The sequence below is a fragment of the Schistocerca cancellata genome, unplaced genomic scaffold, assembly GCF_023864275.1.
Source record: "Schistocerca cancellata isolate TAMUIC-IGC-003103 unplaced genomic scaffold, iqSchCanc2.1 HiC_scaffold_1148, whole genome shotgun sequence".
Taxonomy (NCBI): domain Eukaryota; kingdom Metazoa; phylum Arthropoda; class Insecta; order Orthoptera; family Acrididae; genus Schistocerca; species Schistocerca cancellata.
The window spans coordinates 510,608-536,476 of record NW_026047147.1 but is presented as its reverse complement, the minus strand read 5'-3'; the positions used below and the strand labels follow the sequence as shown (position 1 = coordinate 536,476).

The 25,869-nt window shown below is 42.6% G+C and overlaps 1 protein-coding gene across 1 annotated transcript in view; it reads left to right on the top strand.

Annotated features, from left to right (window-relative positions):
* The window catches only part of LOC126159850 (ankyrin repeat domain-containing protein 65-like), a 49,067-nt gene extending 23,518 nt beyond the window's left edge, over nt 1–25,549 (top strand). Inside the window, exons 2-3 of the mRNA XM_049916661.1 lie at nt 15,419–15,974; nt 25,015–25,549. Coding sequence (XP_049772618.1) covers nt 15,419–15,974; nt 25,015–25,495 — 1,037 coding nt within the window. The 3' untranslated portion in view covers nt 25,496–25,549. The remainder of the gene's footprint in view (nt 1–15,418; nt 15,975–25,014) is intronic.
* Nucleotides 25,550–25,869: the final 320 nt, after the last annotated feature.

Sequence of the window (25,869 nt, the reverse complement as noted above, 5' to 3'; positions counted from 1 at the left end):
CCTTATTGGACTTTAAATAATTTTACATGTTGTTTATTGACAGTTGTGATGGTTAACGTTTACAGAGTAGATTACGTCGCGTAAATCCAGAGGTGGTGTTTCAGTTTCAGTGATTGTGAATTTGTCATTATGCATAGAGGTAAAAATAAAGGGAGTTGTCATGGCGTTCAAAACGTCAAGACGTCAGCATCGAGTGAGGTAGCGCAGTGGTTACCACACTGGACTCGCCGTCGGCAGGGCGCTGGTTCAAACTCACGTCCTGCCATCCCGATTTAGGTTTTCCGTGATTTCCCTAAATCGCTTAAGGCAAATGCCGATACGGTTCCTTCGGAAGGGCACGACCATTTTCCCCTCTCCATCGTTTCCTCACCTCAGCTTTTGTTCCGTCTCTAATGGTCGCGTTGTCGACGTGACGTTACACAATCATGTCCTCTTCCTCCGAAGTCCGCCATCTTAATTGCTAGAAAAAAAACTGCGAAAGTTGTCTGATGAAAAATGCCAGATGGCGTCGTTTATGGGTGTACTACTCATTCTGATCACGTGAAGAAATGTGTAGAACTGATTGCCCAGAAGAAAGCAAATGGATATTGAACGAATAAAATGATAGCTGTCTGCTGTAATATGCTTTGTTGGTTCAAATTTTACGAAACGGAAGAGTCTTCTAGTAGTCCGCATACATTGCTTTAGTAATCAGATTTTTTTTTTTTTAGATTTCAAACGTCCGTAACTTTTTGCTCTCACAAAAGTTCCCTGCTTGCCACTTACGTAGTTCATTTCAAGTTGCTATTCCTGCTTGTTCAGACTTTGAATCTGAGTTGTGTATTTTTCGTTATTTATCTGTAAATCACTCTTAGAACAGTCGCTCTAAATCTGTCACACTCAACATGACAGTTCTGGCGTACACAAAACTTACACTGTGGTTTGTCACAAAAATCCGTCTGTTTCTTTCGTACGACACAGAGTTTCGAGGATTTTTATATATAATAATAGGCATAACTCTTGAATATTAAGTTCTTCAGGGAAATATCAGGTGAGTTGTCCGTAACATAGGAGGCCATTTGATTGAATTCGTCCGTTAATGGTTCAAATGGCTCTGAGCACTATGGCACTTAACATCTATGGTCATCAGTCCCCTAGAACTTAGAACTACTTAAACCTAACTAACCTAAGGACATCACACACATCCATGCCCGAGGCAGGATTCGAACCTGCGACCGTAGCAGCCGCGCGGCTCCGGACTGAGCGCCTAGAACCGCTAGACCACCGCGGCCGGCGTCCGTTAATCTATACCTTTCCATCAGTGGAACATTCTAAAAGAATATCAGTCGTAAATAATTACAGTCGTAACTGTAACGTGACTCGAGGTCCATAATCACTTTGAAGGACCAGAAATACGCCTCAGCACTTGGTTTCCCTGCATTCCGCACAGGACCGGAACGTTCTTCATCCTCCTGCGTTTCTGTGGCTTTCATTTCACTTCACTTGTGTGTCCTTTGTTACTAAACAACGTAACAATTCGAACTCGGTTCTCACTGTGTGAGTGACGGTCAAGCATTGTTACGGCAGTATCACGGAGCTGCAGCACACAATACGAACCACAGGGGGCAGAGATCGTTCTTCCTACATCAAAACTTCGACGCGGATTTTCAGTTGACTTGATCGATTTCACGAAAAACTTTGGCATATTGCAGTACTTCCATACCTTTCTGAGACGACATCACGAATAAAATTTAAGATTTTGATGGACCTCTATCGTTATTCCCGTGCGTCCTTCGTATATACGTAGCATCCCTTATCATGCATACTTACATTCATGACTGTATCTGTATGTTGCACGAAATTCGATCTCCTGTATGATTAGGATTGCTCTATCTAGTTGGGACTCGTCGGGACACTCTTCATACAGGGCACTAGAAATGAAGCAAGAAATTCACTTCTTATAATTATTTTTATTTAGAACACATTTACAAGTAATTTGTTGCGGAGAAATAGTTGGTACACCACATATTTGAAGATTTCACCTCTTTCAGCAAATCTTTTTTTCCCTTTACGTATTTATAAAACTCCATGCAAGTCAGCTTGTAGTTAAACTGGCACTGTAAGATTGATTCCACATTCCCTGTCAGCAGTCGACTTTTTTCGTCAGTGCACTGGGTCGACGTCAGCCAAAATGCTCTTTCCACAGTGGCGTTGTGTGCGGGAATAGAAAAAAATACTCGCAAGATTCTAGTAGTCGGCATTTGTGTTCAGGATTTTGGGTTTCCTTAAGAAAGTAAATCCACCTTTCTTCCACGGAGTGTTAACAGTTCATTCCCGTGAGTTTCGAAAAGCTCTTCAGACCTCTCTCTCATATGTTATTACCGAAAACAATTGTCGCCTGAAATATTCGCATAATTTTTATTCAGGTACATAGCAGCGTTTTCAATCGTCGAGCAATCTGTGGTTTCAGATGGCGTCATCCAATCAAATACCTGATCTTTATGAAGATAACTACCCCATTTCTGTACCATGTTATGGTACAGAAAGCCATTGTGTCTAGTTCAAATTCTGAAATCAAATTATTTCTTGGTTGGGGTTCTCATTGTTTAATTTCTTCAAATACATGTTTGTTTGCATGCCGGTAAAATTGGCTGTGTTCCTTTCATTTAGACACCTTTAAGTGTAAATTAATATATTTCTTACTTCAATTATCGAGACTTTACTCTTCTCGTATTTTATACATTTTTCAAACAGAGCCAAGTTTGACTGTAGTAACGTGAAATAAATTTCGCGCATGGGATTACTGAAAAAATCAAATTATTTTAAGTGGCCTCTTTGGCGTCAAAAAATTGTCCAAAGGTTAAGAATTCTCTCAACTGCGGGCATTAACAAGAGCCATCTTGCTTTTCAATGAGATAGAAGAGTTTGATGATTTACATCAACGTATAAGCAGAACTTTCTCAACTTGTCCTCAGCAGAGTGTATTGAAACACAATTACGTATTTTCACGACGGTTGTTTCAATGTCTAGAGTTAAGACTGCAGCAGCGCTTGATACCAGTACTGTGGAGAATACGGGCAGGCCATCCAGTTCCCTCTACATTGTCTCCTAGTCGCTCCTTCATCTGGTGAAACACATCCCGCTGAGCGCGTCGATGAAGGTCTCCGACGTTATTGGTATTGCCTCCAGTAAAGCGATTAATTTATCTGATGGAATTTGCTGTTGTCTTAAAGGGTCTAAAGAAAACTTTGCAATTGTCTCCGATGTTTCGTTATTACGTGACTCAAACTTGAACAGCTTCTTTTGGATTCTGTCAGTTTCAGCTAAGTAGTGGTCAACTAAAGGAAACACCTTTTCGGCCTCCTGGTTCGATGCGTCGATGCCAGTGTTCTAAAATGAAACTGACTGCAAATGTTCTGTGCGGTCATACACGGAGTGTGGTGCGATAATACACTCCTGGAAATTGAAATAAGAACACCGTGAATTCATTGTCCCAGAAAGGGGAAACTTTATTGACACATTCCTGGGGTCAGATACATCACATGATCACACTGACAGAACCACAGGCACATAGACACAGGCAACAGAGCATGCACAATGTCGGCACTAGTACAGTGTATATCCACCTTTCGCAGCAATACAGGCTGCTATTCTCCCATTGAGACGATCGTAGCGATGCTGGATGTAGTCCTGTGGAACGGCTTGCCATGCCATTTCCACCTGGCGCCTCAGTTGGACCAGCGTTCGTGCTGGACGTGCAGACCTCGTGAGACGACGCTTCATCCAGTCCCAAACATGCTCAATGGGGGACAGATCCGGAGATCTTGCTGGCCAGGGTAGTTGACTTACACCTTCTAGAGCACGTTGGGTGGCACGGGATACATGCGGACGTGCATTGTCCTGTTGGAACAGCAAGTTCCCTTGCCGGTCTAGGAATGGTAGAACGATGGGTTCGATGACGGTTTGGATGTACCGTGCACTATTCAGTGTCCCTTCGACGATCACCAGTGGTGTACGGCCAGTGTAGGAGATCGCTCCCCACACCATGATGCCGGGTGTTGGCCCTGTGTGCCTCGGTCGTATGCAGTCCTGATTGTGGCGCTCACCTGCTCGGCGCCAAACACGCATACGACCATCATTGGCACCAAGGCAGAAGCGACTCTCATCGCTGAAGACGACACGTCTCCATTCGTCCCTCCATTCACGCCTGTCGCGACACCACTGGAGGCGGGCTGCACGATGTTGGGGCGTGAGCGGAAGACGGCCTAACGGTGTGCGGGACCGTAGCCCAGCTTCATGGAGACGGTTGCGAATGGTTCTCGCCGATACCCCAGGAGCAACTGTGTCCCTAATTTGCTGGGAAGTGGCGGTGCGGTCCCCTACGGCACTGCGTAGGATCCTACGGTCTTGGCGTGTATCCGTGCGTCGCTGCGGTCCGGTCCCAGGTCGACGGGCACGTGCACCTTCCGCCGACCACTGGCGACAACATCGATGTACTGTGGAGACCTCACGCCCCACGTGTTGAGCAATTCGGCGGTACGTCCACCCGGCCTCCCGCATGCCCACTATACGCCCTCGCTCAAAGTCCGTCAACTGCACATACGGTTCACGTCCACGCTGTCGCGGCATGCTACCAGTGTTAAAGACTGCGATGGAGCTCCGTATGCCACGGCAAACTGGCTGACACTGACGGCGGCGGTGCACAAATGCTGCGCAGCTAGCGCCATTCGACGGTCAACACCGCGGTTCCTGGTGTGTCCGCTGTGCCGTGCGTGTGATCATTGCTTGTACAGCCCTCTCGCAGTGTCCGGAGCAAGTATGGTGGGTCTGACACACCGGTGTCAATGTGTTCTTTTTTCCATTTCCAGGAGTGTATTTTTAACAATCGCTATAGCTTTGGTTCTGGCTGTAGACTGCTTTGCTGCGACTTTGTAGTCGGGATACATTGAGGCATTCACTTTTACGTCACAGTCAAGAGAACTGAGGGACTGACGAAGCGTGACAACTTCGTAAGCCGCTGTTAGTTCCGCAGCAGCAACGAGCAATTCTTCCTCAGTATCATCTTACATCATAAATGTAGCCATGTGCTTTGATGTCGATGCTACCGCGAATCTATTGGTAAGATTCTTCGTAGGAAGGTGGATGCCTCACGTCTGGCTTACCTCCGTGAGTTACTGAGATGAAATAGCAACGAAGCTCTCAGCTCTGCCTGATCTGCACGTCCTTTCTTGACAAAAGACAGCTTTTTTGTGTAACCATCGAAAAGTGACACACTTTTTCCAGACTTTTTTAGCTGTGATAAGCTAATTAGGCGGTAAAAAGTCGACAACACTTTCGTCACCGTACACGTGACTATACATTACCAACTTGCACACGTTGTTCGTATTACGTTTAGGAAGAACCGTCTTATCAGATTGCAAATGGGAACTGGCCGATTTTTCTGTGTGGCGCTGCTTGTATAGTTGCAGCCCCGTACTACTGGAGATTTCTGGTATTACCTCGAATGACAGTGCTGCAGCTAGAAGGTGCTTGCATCGGCAATACAGGATACAGAACATGCAACGCCATCTGTGAGATGATCTTATCAACATAAACTTGTTGACATAGAGAGGAATTGAGGCTGCATTTATGTGTTGCGCTAGGAGATGGTGTTGCGTCAGTACGTCAGCCAAGCTCGTTAAGAGTATTTTGCAAAATGGGGACATAATTTGCTCTTGTCGGGGGTGTCGGGAGGGGGAGGTCCGTACCAGTGACGGTCCTGACGTATCGGGGCGGATGGCAGCCGCACCTGCAGACCACCGCGCTCTGTGAAGTGGACGGAAGCTCCGGCGGTGCCGCCTGTTTTCGTTCAGCCAGAAGTACCGGTCGCGAATTGCCTCGCGCCAAAGATTGGGACTTGTGATGTTACAAAGTAAAAGTGATGTTGTTATTCAATGGAAAGTTGGAAATTGAGATTTAACTAACTGTTTTATCAATCACAATTGGCGTAAGAATCATGGATTGACCATTGTCATAAAACATTGCATTATGAGATGTGAATAGTTTTTACTTGCAGTTTCGCGTGGCTTGAGGCAGTCACAACTAGCGTGCTATTGATTAAGAAGTTGCGTTTTCGTCTTTCTAATTACTTCATGATCGTAGATACGATCATACCCGGTTGTGAAGTTATTGTTATGACAAAACAATTTCCTAAGGGACCAGAAAGTTCTTAAGGGCGCAAAAACAACTGTAACATCACACAAAAGAGAAATTCAGTATTAAAGCTGATGCAAGAAGACGATAAAACAGTTTTCTTTTTATCAATGTAACACGCACATTGGACTGCTGATCTTGGAGTCTGTAATATTAGCAAAATGCGTAATTAAAATGAAAATAATACTGAGGAGATAATAGAAATGAGCACTGCTAAATGATTCAGTATTCCCAGAACAAATATTTATTATAACTAAAACATATATCGTACCTTAAGCTTAATACTACAATGACGGTAGATTTTTATGTCCATATCATGTCCATTGAGCGCTCTTTTATATAGCCATTGTCCTTTCGAGTCACCCGTGCGTCGTCACGATAAGTTTTAACAGTTCTTCTTACACTTCACTCAAACTTAGACGGAACACGTTTTTATTTATTTAGTAAAAATAATTAGATCAGACCGCCACAAATCTGCGTCCGTCTTACTCGAGAAAAACAGTAAAAGTCTTTTTAGCGCTCAAGGCTTCATTTGTTCTCCAGCGAACAAAATAGTGAAGGATCGCATATCCATCCGTATTTTTCTGTTTATAATTACCTGCTTAAAAAAAAGGGTACATGTTCAAACCGTCCAGATAGTGGACAGGAGTAGAAGAAATAGCTTAAAGTTCAGTTAAAGCGTGCTGTTAAATGATGGAAAAACAAGTGGTAACCCACATGTGTTCACGCAAGGAGACAATAAGCTGTAGTAAACTAAGTTAGGTGAAATACAGTACAAATAGAGGCAAACCATGAGGCATCAATAATGTAGCGTAAATACTCCACGAGGCCACTAATTGCTATGAAAGTAAACTATTTCCCTGTGATCTGAGCCCAATGTAAAGAGTATATGAGGAATGTTAGCTGACGAATTGATTTCAGTAGAATCGAGGTACTAAATAACCACACAGCAAGCCCCCTGTATCATAAATAAGTCCAAGTAAAGATCTTCAGAAGATTTGTAGTGTACTCTAGCGACCATTCAATACCCTAATTGAAGGCTAATCTAAAGAACAAGCAATGCAGTGATATTTAAACTTAATATTGACTATAACCAGAGTAAGACGTAGAAGTAGCAAAGCATGCTGTAATGAAAGAGGTTGAAATTTATATATGTGCCTATGTTTATTATGATAATTTTATTTACATGCAGATTTTATTGCAAAAATGTCTCCTAAGACACTCCTCTTATGAAAGCCATTTTCCTTGTGCCCGTTCCTTTTGATCCTGGTTCATTAACCCAGACCAAGGATCGACTTGCAAAAGGCACGTGTGCTTCGAAGCAAAGCAGTGCTTATGAGAAATGAGACACGTAGCGTGATGAACTTCGCTAGCTTTGGTAATGTTTGTTATGGACCGGTTGCGTAAACCCAGTGAACTGTCGGTAATTCCATTCATGCGAAAAATAGTAGACACGCGTTACCCTATTTTTTTTTAACAAAGAACGATTGCTGAGTACATGAAGCGAAGAGGGAAACCTATTGTTATACAGTCTGCCCTCAAATACAAAAAAAAAAATTGGCAAGCACAAAGGAAAGCACAAAAAGAAAAAAAAAGATGCAGCGTTAAATGTGTACTCGTTAAGTAGTAGATATGCTGCGTGGCAGTAGAAAATGATCTTGGGTGCACTAAAGAATAAATGCAACGAGTGTTGCGAAACCTGTAGTTTTCATAATGAGGAGATGAGCCCTTAAAAGAAAGTTTGAAAGAATATTTTTAGGTTCACTAGTGAAAGCAAACCTTGAGATATAAAGAGTCCATTCATAAAGCAGTTGTTCACTGGACTTAACAAAAGGAGTGACCATTAATTGTAAATATTAGCTCGTAAGTGATCTTTTGTAAATAGTAGAATATAAGTCTTTCTATACCAGTGGAGGAAACGTGCAAAATTTGATTGTTTTGTAAATGAACGCTATCAACGAAGGAACTAAGCACGAATGCCGTGTGAAGATGCACACTAAAGTGCGACGTGCATAATAAAAATAACTGTTCACTGTATACTAGTGGTAGTGTTGTACTGCAAGTGTAAAAAGAAGTCAAGGCTACGACAACAGGTGCAACGCAAAGTTCAGTGTTGTTCTAAGTGCAGCGACAGCTAAACCATTCGTCGTCACTTACCTGTGAGCCTCATGGGAGGCAGTTGACAGGGAAGTATGGAGGCAGCTTCAGTGTCCGGCTCCTCCGATGGAAAACGCGCGCGAGGTGTTTGTATCGATGTACTCGTGTGATACGAAGTTCACAAAAAAAAAAAAGGTAGCAATCGACGACCAGCAGCTCTGTTACAGCCTGAGCGCGAACGGATACTGAGTATTGGAGCTCACGCAACACTGTGCAGCCGCTGTGAGTGGCTGACGTGTGGGTGACGAAACAATCCAAATTTTAAACTGCTAACCGCCATGACTTCCATCGTACATACTGGAGGAAAGACATTTGTACACTTGTGTGACTACATTTTCATACGTAAATTAAGCAATTCTCTTGTGTTGAAGTTAAGATGAGTAAGAAGTAGATTGTTAGATTACTCAGGCCTTGAAGCCATTAATACCGGCACTCCTGAACACTGCTCAAAATGAATTATAATCCTGTCTCTTGATGGACAAAGAAAATGAATGTGCACTATAGGAAGACCCTAAACTCCAGACCAGTCCCGATCCTTAACAAATGTATCCAATAGGTTGTAAGTTATACTAATAATTTTCCACTTCTTCTGTTTCATATTGTAAATAAAAACCCGGGAAGCCACTTGAATTCCTGGCACCACAGTGGAAAGGACAGATGTACTGCATGATGAACGCCGTAGACAGCTAACACAGAAAGTGAAAGCATCACGAAGTGTAGTGCTACGTTATTAAACTGTAATTGAACCACAATGAGTCAACAGATGCTCGAACATTGTCCACTCTAGTTTAGTGAGAATAAGCACTCACTGTACTCATGTATTAGTTGTTAAGCTCAAGAGAAAGTAATTTCTGAATTCTATCCCCTGAAGTGCGAAATGAACGTTCACTTATTGTTATAAGCAAATATGGACCAAACTTAAATATGCACATAAATGTTAATCTTGGTATTATGGAGTGAAGTGACTGATGAACAAAGAATAAAAAACTTTATTTTTAAAAATGATAAATATCTGATGTATGTTTATAAATGTAATTTCAATTTATGTACTTTGTACGCCAGTAACATTATGTAAATGTCACACCAAAAATCACGAATATCTCATGAGGACATGAGGATCGAGGTAATCCTTCGGCATTCCCTCTCTCCTCATGGGAGGCAATGTGATATTCGCTATTTTTTTACTTCATTAAAACAGCAAATACGAGTAGTTAATACTTTCAGCCAGAAGGCAAATACTTGTTTATAAAGAATTATTAATATATAATAAGGCGTCGCATAGCGACGGTGGAATTTTCTAGATAATGTAATTCGTCGTCTTTGGGCGGCAATATAAACAGAAAAACACGGATGGATATGCGATCCTTCACTATTTTGTTCGCTGGAGAACAAATGAAGCCTTGAGCGCTAAAAAGACTTTTACTGTTTTTCTCGAGTAAGACGGACGCAGATTTGTGGCGGTCTGATCTAATTATTTTTACTAAATAAATAAAAACGTGTTCCGTCTAAGTTTGAGTGAAGTGTAAGAAGAACTGTTAAAACTTATCGTGACGATGCACGGGTGACTCGAAAGGACAATGGCTATATAAAAGAGCGCTCAATGGACATGATATGGACATAAAAATCAACCGTCATTGTAGTACTAAGCTTAAGGTACGATATATGTTTTAGTTATAATAAATATTTGTTCTGGGAATACTGAATCATTTAGCAGTGCTCATTTCTATTATCTCCTCAGTATTATTTTCATTTTAATTACGCATTTTGCTAATATTACAGACTCCAAGATCAGCAGTCCAATGTGCGTGTTACATTGATAAAAAGAAAACTGTTTTATCGTCTTCTTGCATCAGCTTTAATACTGAATTTCTCTTTTGTGTGATGTTACAGTTGTTTTTGCGCCCTTAAGAACTTTCTGGTCCCTTAGGAAATTGTTTTGTCATAACAATAACTTCACAACCGGGTATGATCGTATCTACGATCATGAAGTAATTAGAAAGACGAAAACGCAACTTCTTAATCAATAGCACGCTAGTTGTGACTGCCTCAAGCCACGCGAAACTGCAAGTAAAAACTATTCACATCTCATAATGCAATATTTTATGACAATGGTCAATCCATGATTCTTACGCCAATTGTGATTGATAAAACAGTTAGTTAAATCTCAATTTTCAACTTTCCATTGAATAACAACATCACTTCTATTTTGTAACATCACAGACTGCTTCTGCTGCGATGCAAGGGCAAGGATTTTTGATAATTAACTGACACGAATTCATTTAAGATGACCATAAGACAGTAGCTATGCGAAGTATGAACATGCTATTTCCCTTTGTCGACAAGTTTTCAGCCACAGTCATTAACAAATATCTTGAGACATCATTCTTCTGAAACACGATATACTGTACTACAAATAAATTATATTACTGTATTATGTCTTTTTGGGTGCCTATATTTTCGGAATGGAACGTATTGACCTATTCTTCATGGATTCCTACGAAAAACTGTTGCACTTAAAGAGGGTTAATTGAGTGAGATTTAGAAATGCATCATGCTCATTAAGCGAAGTTACGATGAAACTTAATCGTGAAATAATCATTTACTTTTATTCTACCACCAATTAAACTACAAATTAACTACTGACACATATATCGTGTAAATGAACACTTTAATTGTAATTAATTATGACACTTCCTGAAACTTTACTGTGCCTGAGTAACGTAATTCAATAAACATAATGAAATTAAGCATTGTAATTATGATTAATAAAATTTATGTAATAGTAACATCCCACTTACAATTGTCCACAGCTCGTGGTCTAGTGGTTAGTATTGGAACCTGTCTATCACAGGGTCTCACGTTCGATTACCGGCTAGATCGGCGGATTTTTTTCTGCCCAGAGACTGGGTGTTCCTGTTCTCCTCAGCATCATCATTCAGAAAAATGGGGAGACTGGAATGTGAAAAAGATGGATGTTGAGGGCCCTAAAAACAAACCACCACCACCACTCACAATTGTCTATGGTTGTGAATCAAGTTTACTAGTGGAAATCATCAGCAGGACTTCAAATGCTGCTCATCACTTAATTTACATCTGTAAATATTTTTGTCTGTTTCATTTAGCAGCATTTTTCTTCACAGGTCAACAAAGCGGAAGGGAAGGACATGAGCAAACTTCTGCAGCTGGTCAAACTGTGTGAGTGGAAGAATTAAATTCCAGCAACCATCTTCATAAAAATCGCTACATTGCGAATCAACAGTTTGCGGAGCTGATGCAAAAATTGGGTTCTGAGTAAGCAATTGCATTGAATTTAGCGTTAAGGCAATTTAAATTAAATTACTCAGTGCTAAACTGACTGTATCTTCACTAAGAAACAGCAGTCGCAAAACACAATAGTCCATTACATTTTGCTTTTCGGGTGGCACATGTTGAATACAACATGGTGCTATACTACTGCACCTTTGTACTCCTCGGAAGACGTAACCACCATACATTTAACACTGTCAGAAGTAGTTGTAACAATGTGTAAAGCGCAGCACGTGCATCGGCTATCAACGTGGCAATGAAATGACCTGGATGCTTCCCATAGGTGAACAGAAATTGGGTGTCCGGTGCCTTCTCTCTGAACTCGTCTTCTCCTCTACCACTTCTCTTCCAGGCCCACTCACGTACACCTCCAAGGTCTGTACCTCGGCTGCAGCTTCCTCTAGATCTCTCACTAGTCCCAAAAGTCTCGGTTCACCCCGCGGCTCTCTGTCGCCTGTTTCTCTTGAAGTGTACCCATTTCAGTGGTAGTGTACACGGATGGCTCGAAGGTTGATGGTCATGTTGGGTTCATGTACGCTCATGCACGACATACTGAACAGCGGTCCTTGCAAGATGGCCGCAGTGTCTCCACTGCAGTGCTGGTAGCCTCCTCTCGCGCCCTTGAGCATATCTGTCCCTGCATCAGAAGTCCTTCTTCATTTGTAGCGGCCCTTTGAGCACCTTGGGCACCTCGCAAGCTCTCCACCAGTGCTGTCATCGCCGTCCTTTGCTAACGGTCATCCAAGAGTCTGTTTACATCCTCAAACAACGTGGACGATCAGTCTTTCTATGGACCCCAGGTCACGTCGGAATCCTGGGAAATGAATTTGCTGAAAGTCCAGCCAGATAGACTACTTGTAAAGTCAGGAGATCGGCCTACCGGAATCTGTTATTCGGTTCAGTATTATGCTGTAAAGTTTTCGGGCTCTGGTATACAGAATGCTGTTCGCTGACTTTGCTGAATAAGCTACGAATGGTAAAGGAGACGACTACATCGTCCTTTGCTGGCTCCTCATCGGACATACTTGGCTGGCTGACGGTCACCTATGTTGCGAGGACCCACCAAAGTGTCGCTGTGGTTCTGGACAGTCCAATAAGACTGTCCAGATTGAGCCGCCCCGAGACGGACCTTTAACCTGGCTGGCGCACTGCCTGCAGTGTTAGGTGACAGTGCCTGAACAGCCGATCTAGCTTCAAGTTTTATTCGAGAGGAGGATTTTAACATTCAGTCTAAGGGTTGGCATGTGGCCTTGTCTTCCATCCCTTCACCCTACCTGCATTTTAACTCATCCCCGCCCCCTCTGGTGCTGTCTATTCGACTTGGTATTCATCTTTTCAGCTTTTGTGTTTCTCTTGCCATTTGCTCTTAGGCTGGGGATTTTAGTGTGTGACAGTGTCTGGCTCATCCAATTTTATTACTGCAGTCAGCCATCCAAGGCCACCTGCTATATTGTTTTTAACACTTTTAACAGCGTTTCTACCTTTCCGTTAATGTTTCCAATTTTTGCTTGATATTTCGTTTCCGACTTCAGTGTGATTACTCACAGTCTTACATATTTGTTCCACCCCAGATTACAAGTAATAATAGCTGTTCATTGCGTAATGGCGACTGCAGTGCCACTGTCAGCTCGTAAAGAATGACGACAGTGATAAGCGTCACAAAAACTGAATTGTATCGAGGAGAGCAGAGCAATACTTGTATCAGCCCTCAGGAAAACTTAGAGGCTGTAGCCAGGTCTTGCCCTTGGGATTTAGCAGAACAGCCAGTGTGACCCTTAGGCTAAAATGTTTGGCGACACCCGATATACGGCATAGGCCCCTAATTTAGCTTTCATTTGTCGTGAATCTCTTGTGTAGCACAAAACTCCAAGCGACTGGAAAAAAGTGCATCCATATAACCAGAATAAAAAAACGAATCTGCAAAATTACAGATCAATGTTCTCAACATTCGTCTGCTGTAGAATCCTTGAACATGTTATCAGTTCAAAGAAAATAAATTTCCTTTATTTAAGAGCCTCTGTGTGCAAATCAGCACAAATTCAGAAATAATTGCATGTGTGAATCTCGCCTTGTCATTTGACATGATTATACTGCGAACTCTGGTTGAAGGGCAAAAGGTAGTCCGCACTCCTAGATTTCCGGAAAGTATCTGCAACTGTCGCACTGCAGCCTGTTAATGGAGGTAGCAACAGAAAAGATTCCCAGATATGTGAGTGGCTGAAAGACTTCTTCAATTATAGAATCTAATATGCTGTCCTTGATGAAGAGCGTTCATCAGTGACAAGGGTATCGGCAGGGTGGTGTGAGAGGACCCCTGTGGTCCTCCACATACATAAATGAGCTGGCAGACAGGGCGGGCAGCAGTCTGCAGCTATTTGCTGATGATGCTGAGGTGCAGAAAGGTGGTGTTTTTGAGTGACTTAGCGATGTACAAGGTGACTTAGACGAAATTTCTTGTTTGTATAATGAATGAAAGCTACCTTTAAACGTAGAAATATGTAAGCTATGGCAGATGATTAGGAAAAACTACCCGGTAGTGCTCCACTACAGCATTAGAAGTGTGCTGTTTGACAGTCACGTCGATTAAATATCCTGGAGTAACGCTGCAAAGCGATATGAAATAGAACGAGCACGTAAGTAGGGTAGAAGGGAAGGCGTGTACTCAGTAGGAATGTGTAAATAACCTGAATAGTAGATGTCTATGGAACAGTAATGTGACTTATTCTTGGGTACTGCGTGAGTGTTGATCGTCACCGGGTCGGATCGAAGGAAGGGCATCAAAGAAATTGAGGCAGGCTTCTGACATTTGGTAGCGATAGGTTTGAAGAAAATGTTACAGAGCTGCTGTGGAAACTCAAATGTCAATCCCTGGGGGGAAGCTGATGTTCTTTCAAGGAACACCGTTGAGAATACGTAGAGAATTGGCTTTGGCAGCTGACAGCAGAACGATTCTGCTGCTACCAACGTACATTTAGCGTAAGAACCCAAAGATAAGATGCTAGGAATTAGGACTCATAAGGAGGCATATAGACACTTGTTTCACTGTCTATTATAATTATCCGGGCTGTTATGCCGTGGTCGATTGATGAATTCTGTGTCGATTCCCAACGTTTCGTCTCCGACTGCGGGAGATATCTTCAAGGGGGTCTGTAGCTCGATGGAAGGTCCAACACACACACTGGCTCGCTACTGACTGTACTGGGTGTGTTGGACCTTCCATCGAGCTACTGACCCCCTTGAAGATGTCTACCGCAGTCGGAGACGAAACGTTGGGAATTGACACAGAATTCATCAACCGACCACGGCATAACAGCCCGGATAATTATAATGGACATGATATTTTCGGCCGTGAAAGTCTACATTTTAGTACTTGTTTCACTGTCGCTCTACTTGGGAGTGGAACAGGAAAGGTAATTACTAGCAGTTTCCTAAATACCTGGAGTGATTATGAGCTATAGATTGGCCAGGCCTTGTTTATATTGCTCCTGATCTCCATATTTAAAACCTTCATTGTTTTGTAACACTGTACTGTGACTAGAAATTACAGAAATGGTGTCATCACCCCTTTCTGTCGACTTCTTGTAAGAAATGCAGGTGTTTGATATTGTATTGTTGAAGACACGTGGCTATCACCTGTGGCTAGGGAAGGATGTCATGCAGTTGTGATTGACATGTAATAGGCGATATTTACCCGCTGCTGCTGAGCACAGATCACCTATGCCTAATACATGAATTTACGGTGCTGTGTAAGGGCAAATGGCTGTTCAGTGATGCCTTGTTTCAGAAACATTCGCAATGGCAGCCGCCAAGGAGGTGCAAGAGGCTGCTGCTACGGGTGCTGGGGAAGGGGCCACGGTGACGCTGGTGGCCGGCGACACGCGGCTGGAGGCGCACAGGGCCGTCCTGGCAGGCGGGAGCCCCGTGTTCGCCGCCATGCTCTGCCAGGACACGCCGGAGGCCAGCAGCAGTGTGGTCACAGTCCCCGGCGTGGAGGGCCCGGTGCTGCACCAGCTGCTCGCCTACATGTACTCCCTCCGTGCTCCCGAGGTGCCCCGCATGGCCCCACAGCTGCTGGCAGCTGCCGACAGGTACGGCGTGTGGGGGCTGAAGGTCCAGTGTGAGGAGGAGCTGGCCAGTCAGCTGTCAGCAGAGAACGCGGCGCGCACGGCGGTGCTGGCAGTGAGGCACTCCTGTCCCAGCCTCGCAGAGGTCGCTGTCGCCTTCATAAAAGCCAACTCGCTGGTGTTTGCCACAGCGGGTTGGGCCGATGCGGTCCTCAACCACCCTGATGAGGTGGTCAAAGTGAGTCAGTTGCTCGGTGGGCCACTAACAGAAACCAGGTAAGTGCGAGGCAGGATGATCACCTGTACTTCCCATTCTTAAGTGTGAAACTCTGTGCCCATCTCCCTCTCTCTCTTTCTCTCTCTCTCTCTCTCTCTCTCTCTCTCTCTCTCTCTCTGTGTGTGTGTGTGTGTGTGTGTGTGTGTGTGTGTGTGTGTGGTGTGTGTGTTCAAGGCTATAATGTTTGCCACTGAGTTTGTATAGATGTCTCTGTCCTGTAAAATGCAGCTTCATTGATGCCTACAACAGCCATTTGCTGGTACCTCAGAATACTTTTGTTGCCTGGCAGATTAAAAGGGAATTGTTAAGGCTTTCGTCGGCACTTGTTGGCAAACTGCCTACTGGCTTATATCTTGGGCTCTTTGGCCGATGTTCGTCTGATGATTTTACTGACGTTTCGCCAGCACGAGTGGCTGACATTGTCAAAGCTTCACCACTGCCAGTGGTGAAATGGAGCCCACCTCGCTGCCACAGACGGGATGACTGGACGATCAATCATTACCAGGATGAAAGAACATAAGAGACATTGCAGGTTGGGCCAGCTTGAGAAATCAGCCGCTTATTCAGAGAAGCTGTAGAAATATAAAAACACGTGAATGGCTTCAACAAGAAAGCGGAAAGCCTTAAGGTAAACGGATCCTGGATTCCTGTAATGCAGCGAACGACCGTCGCAGGTAGCAAGAGCACAACTGCACCGGAAATGACCGCGGAAAAGCCCTCAGACATTGGTGCAACAGGTACATATGGTCTGTGGCTGTGAGCTCGCCTCCAGTTCATCACCGGCAATGGAGGGTGAAGCTTTTACAATGCCAGCCACTCATGCTGCCGTAACATCAGTAAAATAATCAGACGAACATCGGCCAATGAACCAGAGACAGAAGCCAATAGGCAGTTTTGTCACATTCAGACATATCTCTAAATTTAACAGTGTTTACCAGCACATGTCATGAAATAGCCCAAGTTTTCATAGCTTCAAAAATTTTGACCTTTAAACAGTCCCTCCTTACTTGTTGTCACTGTTAAATTGCATGTGTACAAAACGTTGCCCTATGGCTTTCTGCATCAGGTATCTCAACAAAGGTACAAACCCTTTGTATACAGCATCAGTCATTTTACTGTGGGCACAAAGATGCGTTGCTCAGCACATAAGCCGAAGCAGTGATGTGTCTAGTTTGGGGCCAAGACGAGCTGTGCCTCAGGCCTCATTCTGTGCACTGTGTAGGTCACTAAAATCCTGTTTGCATAAAGTAGAGTTTAAAGCGGTTTAGTGTGTCTTCTGCAACTGCTACTTGCAGTAAAATACCTAACAATAGTGTCACGCTGCGTAAACACAAGAAAAGATGAGGACTAAGTGTGTCACTCATAACCAACACCTGGTACAAAGTAGCCTACTGCAGCACAGATCATGTTGAGCAACAATATATTTACAGTTTTCGATTGATGATGTAGCTAATATAGACCTGAGGAAATCAGTTCGTGTAAAGTAGATAGTCAGAGCAATTGCTGTTCCCAACTCGGTGTTTACAATCTGAGAATAATTTTCTCAGCACAATCCTTTATTGTCTTCAGACGGTACAAGAAAGCTTTTTAACTACATTTAAGGCACAACAGATCAAACAGTTTCTCACTAATGGCTTGTATAGAAGATTCGCAGAAAAGGTGAAGTGAGCGTCTGTGCACCCATGTGAGGTTGATCATTATGCATGGAACCTGTGACCAGCTCAAAGGATAAGAACCCAGGCCTAACGGCAGCTGTGGGTGCTCCCATACAGTGTGGAGTGTCCCCATATTGTTTCTCTCTGTTCAGCCATCATGCAGAGCACATGCAACACTCACTCCCACAGAAGGGGTTTAGTGGTCAACATGCTTCATTTGCATCCTTGATGAAAAGGTGTCATACATGTCTGCCTGTCTTTCAAGTTTTCTGTATCTTCACAAAACTCTCCAGTAAATACCACAGGATTTCCTTCAGTTATGGTGCTGCTGACGGCCTTCTCTACCCTACTCATTGCTGCTGCTGTACCTTCTCCGATAACCAGAACATTGAAGAGTCACTGATATTTAACTTCAATTTGTTCCACACCACTTAGTTATATATTCCCCTGAATTTCTGATAGCTAATAAGATTTTTGGCTAGACTTAAATATTTATGCAATACTTTGTGCTGTTTACTTACTAGAAATTTTCTCTTTTGGTTAAATTGGCTGCACTTCCTAGATCATTGGTAATTAACTTCTAGCCTCTATTGTTAATTATTCAGCCTGATTCTCTCTTGTTTGGTTAGCATGACATGAAAATTCATCTGTGAAACACAAAATATATTAAAACTGCTCTACGTTTTCTTTAAAGAAGCTGTTTTCGAAACACATCACCCATGAATGTACCATCTAATCGCATTAATGTGACAACCTGTCAAAGGCCTGAATAAGCTCCTTTGGCAGCACAACCTATGTGGGAAGAGAGTCAATGAGTTTCTGGAAGGTACAGACAGGCCAGCTGCACTAGGCATCTCAGTTTAGAATCCATGGCATGAACAGCACACTCGAGGTAGTCCCAAAGATCCTCGGTTGGAGTGGTGAGGGGGAAAGGGGGGTGTTGTAGGAAGGCTGGGAAATGTGAAAAAGAAAATATGATGCCTGAATCTAGATTTAACGTGACCAGCGAATTGAAATGGAAAGAAGGATGGCATGTTAGAGGAATGTGATGATATCAACAGGATGAGGAAGCTGAGGAAAAGGTCAGCGCTGAATAGCAACCCAGGGGTAATTTTGAAGAGTTCAGTTATTTATTTGTGTCATAATTAGCAAAACAATAGCAACAATAATTCAGTTTAGGAAGCCATTGTCACTCCCAGAAAATCAAGTGACAGTAAGAGACTATACAACAATAGTGAATAGGTATCTCTGTATGTAAAAAGAGAGAAACATCTAATAATCATTGGGTTGCTGTAATAGGGGAAGGTAAAAAGACATAGTTAAGAGACAATATAAGATTATTGGAAAGAATGAGAGAGGAGAAAGTTTCCTAGAATTCCGAATTAAATATTTACTGGTAACAATAAACACGATCTTAAAGAGTCAAATCAGAAGAAAGTGGAAAAGGCCTCTTCTGCCTCAGCTCCTCAAGATGTGGAGCACCTTGGTCGCGCCGCTGCAGTTTTGCATAACAGCGTGTCCCAGCATTGACACACATACAGAGCAGAAACTGTAACCGTTATAGATTACTTTTCTGGCTGTTTCAAGAAATTTAGTGCTGATAGCACCACCTTCGTTTATGTGAGATACGGGGGTGGGGGGACGAACTGAGTTTCTTCACATGAGAGTAGCAATACTGCTCCCTGTAGTACCATAGCTGTTATTCCCTGATGTCTTCACATACTATTACCCTGTCCCTTCTTCTTGTCAGTTTCCCACATATGAGTATCCTCACCTATTTTGTGGAGAACTTCCACAGTTCCTTTCTTATCAGTTCACATCTTCCTATAGCCTCCCATTCTGAATGTGGTATTCTCTTTTCTTGCTTTTCTCACAGCCCACGATTCATTTTCATTCACTAGTCAGCTCCAGATGTACATTCTCAGATACTTCTTCTACAGATTAAGGCCTGTGTTTGGTATTTATAGTCTTGTTTTCTGAGGAATGTCGTATTACCCTGCTGGAGCAACTTTCGTTGTCCCTCATGTTTGTTGCTAGTGTGGTCCTTAATTTTCATAACTCTGTTATCAATGTTATTTCTACTACTACCCAATACATTCATCTTTCTTTTGATTGTAAATCCTAATGCTGTATTCATTAGACTGTTCATTCCATTCAACCGCTCTGGTAATTCTTTCTCACTTTTGCTAATGATAACAACACCATCAGCGAATCCTTTCATTCTGAATTTTAATTCTATTCCTGATTCTCTTCAGTTGCAGCAGTGATACCTCGATTTTCGTTTTAAACGATTAGGGTGAACCATTTCTAGCATATTTTGAATTAGTTCCTCTTTCTTCCATTCCTATTTATCCCTGTCGATTATTGTATATAACTATATGTTACCTGCATTTCCCCTATTTATTAAACTATTTTTCAGGATTTTCTACGAGTTGCACCATTTTACACTGCCAAAGCTTCCTAAAGGTAGACTAATCCAATGAACATTCCTTTATTTTTGGTAAATATTGGTTCCATTACCAAGTGCAAGTACATCTCTGAGACCTTTATCTTTCCTAAATCGAAACTTATCAGACTATAATAGATCTTAAATTTTCCTTACCATTCTATAGTATGTTGTTCTCGTCATAAATTTGGATGCATGAGTTGTCAAGCTGATTGTGTGGAACTCTTCACTTATTGGCCTTTGCCTGCTTCTATAGTATCTGCATGACATTTTTTTCTGAAGGCCTGCTTGTATGTCCCTTGTCATAGGTTGTGCAACCAACTTGAACAGTCATATGGGTGTCACTTTCACCAAACGTTATAGAAATTCCAAAGTAATATTATCCAACCAGATTGTCTTGTATGTGTGCAAGTATTCCAAAGCTTTTCTTAAGTTCTAATACTGAGTCCCCTATGTTTTGTTATTTGATGACCATTTTTTTCTTGTGTCATGTCATCCGATAGTTCCTTTCACTAATAGAGGTTTTCACTATACTGTTTCCAACCTTGCTCTGCTCTGCTTTTAACAACAGAATTCCTTTCTTACTCTTGATCTTGAATGCTCACACTTTTCCAGCAACCATTTTGCTTTGTTTTTCCAGAACTTCCTTTTTCATTGGTTCCTTAGTGACCTGTAATGCTGTAGGGAACAGTTACAGAAATGACACACTATTTTAATGTTTTGTTTTTAACAAAAAAATTTAATCATTTTTTATTTTGTAAACACTTCAAAATCTAGGACGTCCACAAAAATTATTAGAAATCATTAAACATGAAACTACAATACTAAGAAAAAATTAAGACAAGAAACTATGCTCATGTGTCATTTTATACTTACAATAAGGACAAAATGATAGTGCACAATTTTCAGAAAAAGTAAACACCCTAAGCCAAAACCTCTTGAGGGTTTAATACATATCCATGCGTATGTTTCTAAGGTCTGAAAATATTTCTCACAAAATTCATAACTGTACCTGGGATATCAGCATACTGTGAGCCCATACCTTACATCTAGTATATTTAATGCACGATTCCCCTGGTCTTGAATAGAAGAAGATAGTGCAGTACATACAGACACAGTCATTATCTGCACTGAGATCTGAGTTATAGGCTTCCACCCTGCTTAACTATATTCTTTTGCAAGCTTGTCGAAATATCTGTCAATCCTCAGTTAATTTTCACTGGTGCACTTTCTCTTCTAGAAGCTTGTTGTTGGTACAGCTGCTCAGAAAGCCAGAAGAAACCAGAGTTATTATACGTTTCTTTAATGAGCATTGTACTGCAGCACAAACTGGAAATACTTCATCAAATGGTGCCTGGAGTCATCTAGAGCTATCTTTTACAAGTCTCAAAGCTGTTTGTGGAAGTATTCCTCTTCAGATGGTGAAATAGTCTGTAAAACATGGGAACATGCAGGAAAATTGGGATATTTGTTGTCACGCCTAGGTGGATGTGAATTTTGGTAACCATGTACAGGCGAAGATTGTTTTCGTCCAAGCTGCCGGCTGAGCCCATTGCATACAGGGAGCATGCAGCACTGTGTGTCCCATGAGCCAGAGAGGTGGCCGCCGTTTATGCCTTCTTCTCACTCTCCTTTGGCAACAGGATTGCTTGGATGTTGGGCAGGACAAAAGCCTCTGTGGTGATGTCAGAGGGCAGCTTGTTGCGCATCTTATTGTTGCAGATTGCAGGTCCAAGTGGTGCAGGGTGACGTATGTCTTATTGTTGCAGGCTACAATTCCATCCAGCTCAAGCACTCAGCTGCTAGGTACTCAGTGATGGCGGCGAGGTAGAATGGTGCCCAGGCACCCACAGGCCCTGCATAGTTAGCCTTGCGCAAAAGAGGGTGGATTCTGCTGACTAGGAACTGAAGCCCAGCCCTGTTTGAGTGGTACTTTCACTTTCCCTTGACTTAGCCTCCCTTTTTGCGTGTGGACATTTCAGCTAGCCAAGAGATGCAGGCGAACGAGAGGGCAGCAACAGTGTGAGCTGGAGTGAGTCAAGCAACCTTAGGAAATCCACTCTTAGTATTAACCACACATGCTTCTATACCTTATGCAGTGGCAAAGAGCTAACGCATTTGACACTGGGTGACCTTGGGTGTGTTTCTAGGAGGTTTGAAACATTCATTATAATGGGTCTTCATGGGCCCAAAATTACAAACGTGTATTGGCTGAAGTTGGCAATTACAGTGGGATAGTAGGCAAAATAGAGAAACTCCATTTTCATTGGCACATTTCAGCACTTGAACATGTTTGAGATTCCAGCAATCGTCATCAGTGATAAACACTTTATTCTCTTTGCTTACCTTAATGAAACTAGAAAAATTTCTCCGGCCATTCATCCACTTTCTGGCCCTATAGAGTTCTTATAGGTACTCCATCAGTTAATAGCCCTTTCGGTTTTTTCTGGGGTAGAGTAAAGCTGGAGGTATAAAGTTAGCAGCAGAATTCATGCACGCTAATGTTGTAACGTGCAACCTCCTTTCAACAATTGTAAGTACCCCCACTTGTTTCTCCAGTCATTGCAACAATTTTTTGCCTCATGTCCACACATGAAAGTACAGATGAATTCATGCTGGTGAAATTCCTTCTTTATTGAGGACATTCAAATACCGTGTAAAATCTGTTAACCTGAACTCTATTAAATACCATTGCATGAGCCAAAGTAGCAGCTTCCAGCTCCCTTAAAGATAAATCAGGATTGTGTGGCATAAATCCATTCAGTCAGTCAGTCAGTCAGTCCTTATTAAATTTTTGAGAGATACTGTTTTGTTCTGTGTCTTAGTAAGCTAGTTCCATTGGGACATTATATCCTGCATAAACCCCTCGTCAAATGTAGACTGAAACCTCTGACCCTTCGTTTGTGGCATGCCTTCTGAAAGTCACCTGTGATAGACCAAATTGTCTGGCTGCTCTCAATCAGCCAATTTCATTCTTGTTTACTATACTGATGGCCCTTTCCATGGCTTATTTATCCCATGACGGGCATGTAGTCTTTCGGACAAACATTTTAACAAACTGCAAAAATTTGGTAGGAATTGGGATCCAAGCTCATTTATGGTATTAGTAATGCTATTGCAATATATTTGTAAATATTTTAAATGGTTTTATTACATCAGTTGATCAGGCAAAAATGAGTCGTTTTGCCCTTACTCATGACATGTCGTTTAATGGTATACATGTAGACATAGATGAAGCGACTTAGTTGCTCTTTACCATAGCCTCGGATTCCAAACAACAGGGTCTATTCATACACAGTCCCATGATGCTTTAACTTGATTTTGGTATCTCTGTGCACTCTGTGTTCTAAAATGAAGTAGCAACATTGCTACTATGTAGTGAATGTCACTGTTGTTTTCTGTAAACCAGTGCACACAACAGAGGTAGGCAGTGGAGCACAAGGACCACCACCACCACCACCACCACCACCACGACCAGCACAACCATTGGTGGACCTAGTAAAGCACTATGGGGGTCAACACGATTTGCAGGCTGTTAAATATTGTAGACTTTTTCATGATTCACATTCTCTACCTCACTATTCAACAGGACAGGTTATGGAATGTTACATAAATTTTCAAAAAACTTATTCATCGAGAGTACATGATGTATGTAAGAGTTCATTAATTTTTCATTTCATTTCATGGATTTATTTTAATTTGGAACAGTCGTATTACCATTTTAGTGCGCATCTGATATTTTAACAGAGTGGATCTGGGCATATGGAAGATGAATATAGTGCGCATCTGATATTTTAACAGAATGCATCTGGGCATACGGAAGATAAATATTATGTTGATAAGTTGTAATAAATCTCTTGGCAGAATAAGAAAAGTACATATCATTTATTTGCTTTGTTTGTCCAGAAGTTGCCACATTTTAGTTACCAGCACATGCCACACGTATTTTACAATATGTATTCTTTTCTAGGATGACTGTAGTGAACTTGTCAGATACAAGTGACACTTTGTGTGTGTGTGTGTGTGTGTGTGTGTGTGTGTGTGTGTGTGTGTGTGTGTCTGTGTTTCCCTGTTTTTTTCAAATATGTTCATGTACAAGACTGTACACTGTCACAGGCTTCAGTTGTACACACACACACACACACACACACACACACACGATGGAGAAGTAGTAGATTACGTGCCATTGTTACATGTTAAATGTTTCGATGAATTTCTTTTATGTGAAACAGAAGCTGGCAAAATTTGCTGATAAAGGTCACCAAATATACCAATAAGAGGTTTGAAGGATTTTGCTTTAACGTCAGGAAAGTCTTTAACATGTAAATGTCAATTGTTTTGTGTGTAATCTTTGATAGTTTCACTGAGAACTAGTATAAGCTTCCTGAAGCATCTATTGTAGCGGATAAAATGACTGCTAAGAAACAGCACCCCAAGTTGAAAGAAAATTAGTTACAGCAATCAGCGTGTCGGAATTTGACAGATGAAAATCGTGAGAGGTTGCATAAACAAACTTTTAATGGATAGTGGTTGAAGACAGAACCACTATACCTTAATATACGAGTTTCACATCGTAGAAGGGGAATATAGAAGGGTCGTTGTTGGACATATGTATACATTTTTGGTTGGTTGGTTGGTTGTTTTGGGGAAGGAGACCAGACAGCGAAGTCATCGGTCTCATCGAATTAGGGAAGGACGGGGAAGGAAGTCGGCCGTGCCCTGTGAAAGGAACCATCCCGGCATTTGCCTGGAGCGATTTAGGGAAATCACGGAAAACCTAAATCAGGATGGCCGGACGCGGGATTGAACCGTCGTCCTCCCGAATGCGAGTCCAGTGTCTAACCACTGCGCCACCTCGCTCGGTCATTTTTGGTTGTATGATTTCTTTATTAAGTGTATGTTTTCAGGAAGGTGTGAGAATTTTTATGTTTTGTGCAGGAGCCTTCCTGGAAAGGAGAGTAGCCGAGGACTGATCCAGGCAGCTAAGGAGGGGGCGGTGGAGGAGCTCAGGGTGCTTCTCGCGACAGGGGCGAAAGTGGGGGCGAGGGACGAGGACATGTGGACTGCTCTGCACTGGGCAGCTGAGAGGGGACACCTGGAAGCAGTAACATGTCTGTTGGAAGGTGGAGCAGAGGTGGATGTCGGGGACAGCAGGCAGAACACGCCGCTGCACTGGGCTGCATACCGCGGTCACGTGGCTGTGACACGGCGATTGCTGGACTCCTCTGCTGACCCCGATGCCAGGGATAAGTATGGGTGGACGCCGCTGCACTGTGCAGCAAGATGTGGCCACACAAAGGTGGCGGCCGTGCTGCTCGATGCAGGGGCTGACACTGGGGCCAGGGACGCACACGGGCACGAACCCTGGGTCATCGCCAGGCAGAACGGCAAGCAGCAGCTCGTGGAGATGCTATCGTGAAGGATTCAGTTCAACAAACATCTCTGCAATAATGCTGAAATGACTCTCTGCATCTCTCTGATATTGTTCTAAATAAAGAATGCAAAAGTGAATACTGCAGTCCATCATTTGTACTCACCTTTAAGTAGGACTCAAATACAGTGGTCTCATTATCACAGACTTCGTATTCTGTGCTGTGTGAGGCAATTGGGGTTAAGCAGCCATTCATGCAACGTGCCTGCCACACAGACTTGACACACAGATGATTAGACAAGCAATTCTATACATTGATAGAATACAGCACATTCATACAACTGTTATAATGATAATTGTTCATGGTCCTATGTCATAATGCAGCTGAAGCATCATCGTCAATAGAATAAAAATCAGTTAAA